This window comes from Engraulis encrasicolus, chromosome 21 (assembly GCF_034702125.1).
Source record: "Engraulis encrasicolus isolate BLACKSEA-1 chromosome 21, IST_EnEncr_1.0, whole genome shotgun sequence".
Classification (NCBI taxonomy): domain Eukaryota; kingdom Metazoa; phylum Chordata; class Actinopteri; order Clupeiformes; family Engraulidae; genus Engraulis; species Engraulis encrasicolus.
This window is the reverse complement of record NC_085877.1, coordinates 49761599-49773876: the sequence shown is the minus strand read 5'-3', so window position 1 is coordinate 49773876 and position 12278 is coordinate 49761599. Positions and strand designations below refer to the sequence as shown.

Here is a 12278-nt window from a genome sequence, read left to right as displayed (position 1 = left end):
CTATGACACTAGAACACCTGTGATTTCAGTGTGTCAAGTTTGATGGATAAAGTGGACCACCCTGATGTGAAGGCTCAATTAACAGGGTAAGAGCACAGTTTTGCTAAAATATATTGCATTTGCAATGCAATGATTCAGTTTCATTCTACACCCACCCCTCCCTCCCTTGTAAACATGTCCCCAAAAAGTGAATTTTGCACAACACGCCCCCTGTAAAGAACCAAAGGACAGCTTTGCTTTAGGAAAGAAGCACAGGACAGCTTTGCTTTAGGAAAGAAGCACAGGACAGCTTTGCTTTAGGAAAGCTTCATTTGAACGTCTCATTTTATTATTTATTCAACACATGCATTCAAGTCAAAGCAATCAGTCACTCACCACCAAAACAAAAACAAAAAGAAAAGAAAAAGACAATTTGATCATGTTAAATAGAAACTAACCATATGCTGATTGTGTACTGCTGCTGACAGTGTAATGCTCGGGATGGATCTTTTCTTTATTATTATTCTCATTTAAATCGTCTTTTCTTTATTATTATTCTCATTTAAATGTTTTTTGAACAAAAGGAGGAGAAGAGATGAGTACATCTGTGGAGACAGGGGACATCATTTCATATTTGAGGGCCCGGGGGGGGCGGTATGTAAATGTGTGTGTGTCTTTTCCAACTTGGCCAACACACAGACGTACTTCTTTGTGTGTGTGTGTGTGTGTGATCACTCCAGTCCACTCGGTGGTAGTTGACAGCATTCCTCGACACCACTGTTTATGTGTGTGTGTTTGATATGGAGGGAGGATTGTGTGTGTGTGTGTGTGTGTGTGTGTGTGTGTGTGTGTGTGTGTGTGTGTGTGTGTTTGATATGGAGGGAGGATAATGTGTGTGTGTGTGTGTGTGTTTGATATGGAGGGAGGATTGTGTGTGTGTGTGTGTGTGTGTGTGTGTGTGTGTGTGTGTGTGTGTGTGTGTGTGTGTGTGTGTGTGTGTGTGTGTGTGTGTGTGTGTGTGCGCTACTCCAGCTGGTTGAGCAGTAGCCTGCAGCACTCTCCCACTTTAGCGGGCTCGGTGACGCCTGCGTACTTGTGGATCTGCGAGGCCACCCCTAGCGAGCGCGCCAGCTCCTTGGCCGTGCCGTCCCCCGCCACCGTGGTTCCCAAGGCGACCAGCAGTCGGAACACGGCCTCCCTGTCCGTCACGCACTCCAGCGCGGCCGAGGCCACCGACAGACACTGCGCTTTGCCCTCCAGCTCCGAGCCGGCCGCTCGCCCGAGCAGCGCGCCGGCGTAGTTCAGCACCAGGGTGGCCAGGGCCACGTGCACGTTCTTATTGGACGCCGCGCGCAGGTCGGAGGCGTGGCTTAGCACCGCCTCCCTCTGGGCCAATAGGAGCGCCCGGCCGGCGGCCGCCGAGAAGCAGTTGCAGAGCGTGCGGAGGGCCAGCATCTGATTGGCCGGACGGCCGCCGGGGCTCATGAGGGAGAGCAGGTGGTTACACAGGGACACGCCCCCCGTGCCGCTGCACAGGCGCGAGTTGACCTCCGGGTGGCGCACTGCCAGGCGCAAGATGTCCAACACGGGGAACACGATGTCTAGAGAGAAGAGGAGAAGAGAAGAGTTAATTGAGGGCCAAAACATACCAAGGCGGAACGGAACGGTCCCGGGACGAACGCGGTCTTTCTGCTTAGTTTTGGCCGGCGTGTTTTTCTCTGCCTTTCAAATGCAGCGCGGCGCGTAGCCGGCTCCCGTGCCGCTGACACCCGACTACCGCCGGTTGGTGTGTAAGGACAGATGTGTTTCCATGTATTTTCACCGACGCCGTTAAAAAACGCGGCCGTTCCGCGACGCTTTACCGCCCTGGTGTGTAAGACCCCTAAGATGTAGAGACCCAACTAGAGCTCTAGACTTTACATTTGCGCGCACTGCACACTACTTGTGAATGCTCCTCAAACTATATCTTGACTGCTTTGATTGCGATTGCATTTTTTTTGCAAAGTCATTGCAAAGACAGCGGTTTGGGAAACACCAAAACAGCGACGTCTTTTAAAATCACATGAGCTAGCCAGTCGAGTGGCTATTTCACTATCCTTTTAGCAATGCGAACTCCCGCATTTGAAAGTTTTAAACAGCAGCCCTGTTGTAAAGGCCATAGACTTACAGTGGAAACGGCGCCCTCTACCGGTTGGACATATGTAGACATTTAGAATCCTTTAATTCAGCCATAATTACAAAGCAGTTTTGAGAGATGATACAAGAGTCGGGTGACCAGATTTTTGTAGTCTGAAACCGGGACACTTTGTGCGTGACTGAAGGACAATATTTGGCGGGCGGGTCTGGGGGTCCTCCCCCAGGAAAAAAAATATTTTTTAGATGCAATTTCCTGCATTCTGATCAATTTTAGGGGGAGGAATGACAAATCGCAACTGACTCCTTCAGACTTTCTATTCAAGCGCTGGCTGCTTGCTCGGGACCTGGGACACACAACTCCAAACCGGGACGTCTGGTCACCCTATATAAGAGCAGTTTTCCCAGTGCCTCAGCTATTGCTGTAATATTGTATGGCAGTGAATGTGTATTTAGTAATGTGAATATTGTGTTTAATATGGTGTGCTCTGTATTTCTTTGTCTTTCAATATTACAGAACCATGCCCAAATGAACCTCAAATGTCACATGCCTCAATTGAACATGCCACAAATGTCACATGCCTCAAATGTGACATGACTCAAATGATCATAGGCTACCCCAATAGAACCCATTCAAGGTGTGTTGTCTGATGCTGATGTGTGTTGTGTGTTGTGTGTTGTGTGTTGTGTGTGTGTGTGTGTGTGTGTGTGTGTGTGTGTGTGTGTGTGTGTGTGTGTGTGTGTGTGTGTGTGTGTGTGTGTGTGTGTGTGTGTGTGTGTGTGTGTGTGTGTTACCTTCTGGCCAGTGTGTGCTCTTCAGCAGGGCTTCTATCTGCTCATCTGAGGGTGTGGTCTGCTGTGTGCTATCACTAACGGCCTGCAGGAGGCGCTCCAGGCTCACCAGCACCTCCTCTGGCAACCGCACCTCCCCAGGAGCAGAGGAGTTCAACTCACGCAGCTTAGCTGGAGGAGGAGAGAGAGGAGAGAGGAGGAGAGGAGAGGAGAGGAGAGAGGAGAGGAGAGGAGAGGAGAGAAGGGGGAGGAGATATGAGAGGAGAGGAGAGGAGAGGAGGAGGAAAGAGAGGAGACGAGGAGGAGGAAAGAGAGGAGAGGAGAGGACAGGAGAGGAGGAGGAGGAAAGAGAGGAGAGGAGAGAAGAGGAGAGGAGGAGGAGGAGAGAGAGGGGGAGGAGAGAAGAGGAGAGGAGGAGGAGGAGGAGGAGGAGAGGAGAGAAGAGAGGAGGAGGAGGAGGAGGAGGAGGAAGAGGAGAGGAGAGGAGAGGAGGACAAGAAAGGAGGAGGAGAAGAGGAGTGGAGGAGAAGAGGAGAGGAGAGGAGGAGGAGGAGGAGGAGAAGAGGAGAGGAGGGAAGGAGAGGAGAGGAGAGGAGAGGAGAAGAGAAGATGAGAGGATGAGGGGAGGGGAGGAGAGGAGAGAAGAGAGGAGAGCAGGACGCACGCACATTTTAGTGAATTTGGTGATCACATTTTGGTGAATCAATCAGAACCCAACTACACAGCACACACACACCTTGGTGACGCGCAGGTGCACACACACCTACACTTTCAAGCACAATGTCTGTGTCAGGGTTCCCACTCTAACTCAGTATAAAATTCCATGACTTTCAAGACCCAAAACACAGAATTTCCATGACCACTTCCGTAAAAAGGAATAATGTTAAGTTTTAAAAACTGTTATCTTCACCCCTAGATCCGACGCCGAGCCAACGCCAGACTAGAATGTTGCACATTACAGCTAGAAACCAAACCCTCTCTGCCGAAGCGTTTCAGTATAACCAGTAAGAAACAATGTTTCGCACGAAACAAAGAAGTTTTTGCTAGGGGTGGGCGGTATGGCCAAAAATATATACCGTGGCTAAAATTATACCGAGGTATACACCACGGTATATATCACGATATTTTACATTTGTGCATTTATGTATATATATTTTATATTTGTGCATTTTTACATTTAAGCATTCCGTCGCAAAATGTACAAAACACCTTTTTTTTTTAACTTTTGCATTTTTTAAACATTTGCATTTATGTAATGTGTGTGAATTCTTGCTATTCAAATCTTTTGAAAACAAACAAAAACTATGTAAAATGCATTTTGCAACGCAATGCAATGCAATAGGCTACAACACTGTCAATTACACCAAGCCTAGAAGGGGTTAAACTAGGGAAGGGAGGGGTGTCAAACTGAACATGGATTTTATCCAATAAATCGTTCATTTGACCTTTTTTTCTATTTCTGGAGTTGCTGGGGGTAATTTGGAAATGTGTGCTTGCATCTGTGATTATGCCAAGCCTAATGGTTCAGTTGTTATTGTTAAAGATTAAAAAACGAACTTTTACATGAGGCAGCTAGCAATGCATTGTAGAACTAATGCATTTAAATGGCAGCTATCACTGCAGCAGCGGTTAGCGTGCTAACGTTAGCGAAATCGCTAAATCACATTTTAAACAGTGAACAGTCATCTAAGTTACTAACACCAGGGGCTGTTCACTCACGGAACTTCCTATTAGCCACAATTGGCTAACCCTAACCACGGGACAGTGCAAAATGAATGGGTGTCAATGGAGTTTTTTACCATTATAATTTTTGTGATTTTTTATAATTTTTTGTCCTGAAATATTAATATTAAGTTCGAAGCTAGAAATAATAAGACCCCATTTGAGTAGCGTTTCGATTATTTTGCACCACTAGATTATTATATACTGGGTCACAAAGCTCAATTTTTATGGGGCCAAACCCATAAACATTAGCACGATGCTAGCGAGTACAGGTTGAAATCTTCTAACCAGCTGTAAAACTACACACCTGAACGATTTGTCAATACAGCCTATTGTTAAACAACAGTCATAGTGCTTACCAGGAATGTTTTGTTGATAATATTTGTGACTGGAAATGGCAGTAGCAATGTATTTAGCATGGGTTCCCCTTTCCATTCCATACATTTTCCCACATGAAGGACTGGCCCACGCTCGTTACTGCAGAATGCACGCAAAGCTAACTGGCTACAATGGGAACCAATGAGACTGAACCTTCTCCCCTGTGTTCTAATTTCTCTGCTAACACCCAGCCAGATATCGTGAATGATATTATCTCACCTGGACACAGTAACATACAGTAAGACTGGCGCAAATGTAAAGCAACCAGTAGCACATAGATTTAGCACATTTCTGTTGTCAGACTATCCTGGTGAACCAGTACGCAATGCGCTATGGCGGTGGAGCGGTATGGACAAAATCCATCCATGCACGATAGTATACCGTCCATACCGCGCACTCCTAGTTTTTGCTTCTACACAACTGTTAAGAAAATTCCATGATATTCCCTGACTGTGCATGCAAAATGGTAAAATTCCATGACTGGAAAAACTTTTATGAAAAGGAAGAAAGGAGTCACACACTGGAGCTGAATGCAAAATCAAAAACTGCATTAAACAAAGCCAAAAAAAGTGTGCGACTCCTTTCTTCCTTTTCATTATACTGCTCTTGGAATTACACACCGAGGACTTTTATGAAATTCCATGATATTCCAGAAATTCCATGACCAGTGGGAACCCTGCTGTGTGTATGTTTGGGACCTCATTGGGCACACAGGCACTGTAACTACTCACCTGTGATCTGTGTTGCGTTGGCCTGTTCGAAGGTGACCCCCTCTGCTTTGGGGAAATAGATATTGGAACTAGAACTGCTGTTGGTCTGTCTGGAGCCAGCGGAGGAGTAGGCACTGCCACCTAGTGGAGGAACAGGAGAACACACAGCAGATGAGGAACCAGAGAGAGAGAGAGAGAGAGAGAGAGAGAGAGAGAGAGAGAGAGAGAGAAGAGAGGAGAGAGAGAGTGTGTGTGTGTGTGTGTTCACCTGTGAAGGGTTCCGCTACTCCGCTGGGTCCCGTATGTGTGTGTGTGTGTGTGTGTGTGTGTGTGTGTGTGTGTGTGTGTGTGTGTGTGTGTGTGTGTGTGTGTGTGTGTGTACCTGTGAAGGGGTCCGCTACCCCGCTGCCTCCTGTGTGTGTTGGTCCTGTCCCTGGTATGTATCTGCCTGCTCCTGCACAACACAAACAAACACCAATTACACCAGGGTGAGGGTTAGGGGCGGGCCCAATTAGGGGTGGGTCTAATTAGGGGTGGGTACAATTAAGGTTAGGGTTAGGGGTGAATTTAATTAGGGGAGGCTCCAATTAGGGGTGGGTCCAATTAGGATTGGGTCCAATTAGGGGTGGGTTCAATTAGGATTGGGTCCAATTAGGGGCGGGCCCAATTAGGATTGCGTCCAATTAGGGGCGGGCCCAATTAGGATTGGGTTCAATTAGGGGCGGGCCCAATTAGGATTGGGTCCAATTAGGGGTGAATTTAATTAGGGGAGGGTCTAATTAGGGGTGGGTCCAATTAGGATTGGGTCCAATTAGGGGTGAATTTAATTAGGGGAGGGTCTAATTAGGGGTGAATTTAATTAGGGGTGGGTCCAATTAGGGGTGAATTTAATTAGGGGTGGGTCCAATTAGGGGTGAATTTAATTAGGGGAGGGTCTAATTAGGGGTGAATTTAATTAGGGGTGGGTCCAATTAGCGATGGGTATTGGCAAGGGGCTCACGATTCAATGTGCATCACTATACACATACCACGATGCGATTATATCACGATGCATTGCGATACATTTACTATTGCGATGCATTTTAATATCTACTTCAGTAAATGTGTAAAATACAGCTTATCAGTCAGCTGCTGTACAGTAGTTGCTATAGCAATACATTACATTATTACATTATATTGCACTTAGCTGACACTTTCATTTCATTTCATTTGTTGTTTAGGCTACGTTCCGTTGTTCAGATGAGTTAAAATACTGTAAACAGTGGAAGCAAAAGGTCACCAGACCTCTCTGTGTTTGAGTGCGTATGTAGTGTGTGTGTGTGTGTGAGTGTGTGTGTGTGTGTGTGTGTGTGTGTCTACTGTAGTGTGTGTGTGTGTGTATCTAGAGCAGTGTTTCTCAAACTTTTTCAGACTGAGGACCACTTTGTCCCCCGCAAAAATGTCCAGGGACCACCTGTCAACTGAATTAACAGTTGACGGGTGCTATATCAGCACTAATTTTGATGCAGATCACTTACTTTTCATTCACATTTACAAGCCTGTCTTATTGTGGTGAAAATATGACTTCAGACATGTTTGGCTTTGTAATAATGTGTTTCATATATAGTCTTCTATCGGAAAAGTAGAAATCCCTTTGCGGACCACTTGAGTTCTGTCGTGGACCACCAGTGGTCCCCGGACCACACTTTGAGAACCACTGATCTAGTGTGTGTGTGTGTGTGTGTGTGTGTGTGTGTGTGTGTGTGTGTGTGTGTGTGTGTGTGTGTGTGTGTGTGTGTGTGTGTGTGTGTGTGTGTGTGTGTGTATGCCTGTGAAGGGGTCAGCTCCTGATCTCTGTGTGTGTGTGTACCTGTGAAGGAGTCAGCTCCTGATGTGCGCGTGTGTGTGTGTGTGTGTGTGTGTGTGTGTGTGTGTGTGTGTGTGTGTGTGTGTGTGTGTGTGTGTGTGTGTGTGTGTGTGTGTGTGTGTGTGTGTACCTGTGAAGGGGTCAGCTCCTGATCCGGGTCCCTGGTTTGAGGCTCCAGGTACGTACCGTCCAGCACCTGTGGGGGGCGCCACACAACACACATCAACACCAGACAACACACACTGTGTGTGTGTGTGTACCTGTGAAGGGGTCGCTGGATGGCGTTCCGGTGTGTGTGTGTGTGTACCTGTGAAGGGGTCGCTGGATGGCGTTCCGGTGCCTAGTGTGTGTGTGTGTGTGTGTACCTGTAAAGGGGTTGCTAGATGGCGTTCCGGTACCGTGTGTGTGTGTGTGTGTGTGTGTGTGTGTGTGTGTGTGTGTGTGTGTGTGTGTGTGTGTGTGTGTGTGTGTGTGTGTGTGTGTGTGTGTGTGTGTGTGTGTGTGTGTGTGTGTACCTGTGAAGGGGTCGCTGGATGGCGTTCCAGTGCCTAGTGTGTGTCCCTTGGTATTCTCGATGATGAAGTTGGCCACCTAGTCAGAGGAACAAATAAAAAATAAAATGTTTACATAGAGGAGCAGACATGTCAATGTAAAGGAATAAATCAAATGTTTACATAGTGGAGCAGAAATGTCATTTGCTACGTGTACATGATGTTTTTGAATCGGATCTAATAGATCGGATTTAAGTAGATCGGATTAAGAGTTATTTTGCGACGTGTATACATGGCAATTTCACTTAAATGCGATTAAACGTCTGGGGAAAATAAAGCATTGCGATTGGACTGAGGACGCACGTGCTGAGTGAGCCAAATAAGGCGTGGGGGCGTGGTCGCCAAACCTCCGGGGAACTACTGGGACACAAGCTTATCTTCAGCCCGAAAATGAATTCCCTCAGTGGACTCAAGGCTGGTAAAATCCCCTTTGGGTCTGGTTCTTTCAAATGCTAGTTAGCACCCTCCTAGCTTAGAAAAACGAACTGGTGAAAGGGTGATGTGGAGTAACTTTGTTGTGCTTAATTACTTCGTGGGGCACTTTTACATCAATATATGGAAGCCACAACATTTATAGTCGCTTAGGGACTTTAAATTAAGCAAAACTTTCATGTGAAAATCAACAGGAAGTGCCGCCATCTTTTTCTCACTGACAAAGAGCACGGGCTCTTGGCGCCATCGTGTGGTCAACGAGCATGCGTGGAACGACCGGATTTATTGTAATTCTGATTAAAAGGTTACATGACAGAGGAACGTGTTTAATCGGATTTAAAAGAGGAATAAACCACCCACTTTAATCGGACTTAAGTTTAAATCGGAATAAACTTAAATCCTGTTCGGTAAGTGTTTACATGATGTTTTTAAAGTGGAATTAAGTTTTAATGAGATTTAAAGTGAGTTAAATCGGATTTAAATGCCTCATGTAAACGTACCAAATGTTAAAGGGATATGCCACTATTTTGGGGCTCAGTACTGTTAAAAGCCCTGCCCTAGGTCTAGTATGGAGGGAATTGGTCCTTTTTTCTCGTCAGTGGCTGTCTTGTTTTAGACTCCCTCTGGAAGGCGAAATGTAGCTAAGCTAGCGAGAGTCAATGTAAACACGTAGCACCACCCCCTACGCATTATTTGGGAAACATTTTTTTTATAATCCTAATTGACTCGCGTTACATGCTTGTTTATACAGAGTAGACAGCAAAAAAATGAATCCTAATTGCCATCCTGGCAGTTGGGATTGTTGGGACTATTTTTTGCTGACCGTGAGCCCTGCAGAGTTTTACATGCTGCTCCACAACAGCTGACGAGCTGGGTTGACAAGGAAGCTGAAATGTCAAGCCGTGTTATTGTCAATGGTGTTACAATTAGCTATGACAGACAGTTGAGGAGGAGGATGTTCTTGCCAATTTATCTCCATATTGACAGACAAACAAATAAAATAATTTGTGTTCTAGGGAGATGGGTTTGTCTGCTCTGTTTTTTCTCCTAAAAAAGTGCCAACTTGTTCCCCTGCACTGTTGACCGTAACACAGTTGAGTAACACGGTTGACTGTTTTGAAAGTGTTTTTGAGCTATTGATCCCTTATGTGTTGGAAAAATCCTATGAACAGACACTAGGGGTTATCTCTGGAGAAGGAAGTCTTGTGTAAGGAGGGTGACTAAATTCAAATCAGACGTTACAGGGATTTATAATGAAAAATGTCTGTATCACAGTGAATCATAAAATCCTAGTTATGAAGCTCAACAATCACATTTATATCAGTTGCACAGATTAATGACAACATTATTGCTAAGGGACATAAGCACTTTCAAACGTATATTGTTTCAACTCTGTATAATTTCAAACATATATAAAAATACTACATAGTATTTGTCCATAACACTGTTGACAAAATAATCAAGGAAATGTTCGCTTTCATTAGAGTATTTATCAAATGATTTAAGATTAAGCTTGGCAATTTGTTTGTTTGGAAACTTAAATATATACACTATGTAAACATCTACAGGCATGAAAACGGGTCAGGGGTGAAAAAGGTGAGAAAGGTGCGGCGTGGCGCGGTGGCACGGGGCGGCGCGTGTGCTGCAGCGGTGCGCGCGCATGTGTGGTGTGCAGTGGCGTTTTTGGGGGATAGTGTTGTATAAGAGTCATACTAGGGGGGTCTGGGGGCATGCTCTCCCATGGGAGAAAATGTAGCTAAAACCATCTTTAAATTATGAATTTTGAGCATATTCTAGCGACACAGGGACAGTGAACATAAGAAGAACTGCCAACAATCTTCGTTACTTCATGATTGTCATGCTGAATGTCTGATGAGGGGGCAGATAGATAGATAGATAGATAGATAGATAGATAGATAGATAGATAGATAGATAGATAGATAGATAGATAGATAGATAGATAGATAGATAGATAGATAGATAGATAGATAGATAGATAGAAATAATGGGTTTTGGTTCTCAGCCTTTAAAAAAAAATAATTTCCCCCTTGACCTCATCATAAGCTTCACAACACCCCATTGACCTCATCAAAACCCTGCCAATGCCCCCTTAACAATAAAATAGACTAATGTCCCCCAATGGCAACTAAGCACCCCCTCCTCTCAACACTATCCACTGTCCCCTCAACGCTTGCCTGGTTGTGATCTCGTTTGAACAGTTAATCATCATATTTCAGACCACTCGTAGGCCTGATACAAAAGAATCTTTGTCACAGTTTGGATAAACTACTGAAATGTTATCCAAACTACTCAAATTTTAGTCCATTCACCTAGTATATCTGTTTCCCTATGAAAAAAATAATAGGAAAGCTCCAACTTTGACCGTGAAAAAAAAACAGTTTGACCGTGTTCCACTAAATATAAATCGGTAGATTTTTAATATGTCATTTAGATGTAGGCTACCAAGGGATTACAAAAAACGTGGCATGATTCCTATAACAATTTGTGCCATGCACTGACTTGTATACAAGTCAGTGGTCCCGTGTCAAACGATTGACTAAGTTAGGCTTCGCTCTTTCTCCCTCTCCCTCTCTCGTGCGTGCTATAAGAAGCCGCAGCATATGATTCGAAGCATGATGTTGGATGCCTCGCGTAGCCTACATGCGCTTCTTCTCCGTAGTGCCTACTAGATACTTTCGCCATTTCGTAGCGCACAGATCCGTTAAAATAGCCGTCAGGAAAACGTGCCGTAGGCCTACCCAAGCTTTCATTAACGGAGCTCTTTTGAGAATAAATACTTTTTCACGTGGGCAGGGCAAATGCGGTTTGAAATTATTAGGAAAAACAGCTTACCCACTGTGGCTAACTACATACACTCACTTCTCATCGAAATGCTTGCGTCTTGATCTCATAACAAGTATCATGATCTCAAATAGCTACCTCTCTGGGAAACGTGTAGACCATCTGTGACAGATCGTTTGGACATTTGCTTATAATCAGAGATGTTCTAGAACTATAAAGAAAGATATTTGATACAACTACGCCAGCCCCGCAGACCAAAGCAGCACCTGTTTAAAACTGGGCTTTCAAAGAGAAGTATGAAGGGCGGGACTTAGATTGTGCTCGTTCACGTTATTGGCTGTGCCGACAGCAACAAATGCTGTGATTGGTCAAACGTCATTGTCAGTTGTGGAATCTCTTCTGAAACTGTATGAAGTTTTCTGCGGTAGAGCGCTACTTAATGATACAGCTACTTAATGACCCCCCCACCCCCCTAATTTTCTCCGCGGATCTACACGATTCACAGAAATGACCCATTTTGATTTCAAAACGGCGAATTTCGCCGAAAGGTGAGGGATTTTCATGCCTGTATCTAGGTCTTTTAGTTGAAAAAAAAATACTGATTTACATTTTGCTGTTGCCAAAAGCGTAGGCGAATCGTAGAATCACTCGTGTGTGTGAGTGTACCTGGTCTAACAACATGGGGCTCAAGTCATTCTTCTGTGTGTGTGTGTGTGTGTGTGTGTGTGTGTGTGTGTGTGTGTGTGTGTGTGTGTGTGTGTGTGTGTGTGTGTGTGTGTTTACCTGGTCTAAGAACATGGGGCTCAGGTCGTTCTTCTGCAGGAAGTTGTGTGCTGTCAACCAGGGGTCATCAGTCACGTTATACGGAAGCTTCATACTGGGACCGCCCTCATTCACATCAATAGTGAAGACAAAATCATACTCCTGATGGAC

The 12278-nt window shown here is 45.1% G+C and overlaps 1 protein-coding gene across 1 annotated transcript in view; it reads right to left on the bottom strand.

Moving 5' to 3' along the window:
- Positions 1–943: 943 nt before the first annotated feature.
- Positions 944–12278, bottom strand: part of plaa (phospholipase A2-activating protein) — a 28525-nt gene continuing 17190 nt past the window's right edge. The window contains exons 9-15 of the mRNA XM_063187548.1: positions 12129–12269; positions 8076–8151; positions 7691–7756; positions 6097–6168; positions 5736–5855; positions 2908–3075; positions 944–1580 (exon numbers count right to left, since the gene is read on the bottom strand). Of these exons, the coding sequence (XP_063043618.1) occupies positions 1003–1580; positions 2908–3075; positions 5736–5855; positions 6097–6168; positions 7691–7756; positions 8076–8151; positions 12129–12269 (1221 nt within the window). The 3' untranslated portion in view covers positions 944–1002. The remainder of the gene's footprint in view (positions 1581–2907; positions 3076–5735; positions 5856–6096; positions 6169–7690; positions 7757–8075; positions 8152–12128; positions 12270–12278) is intronic.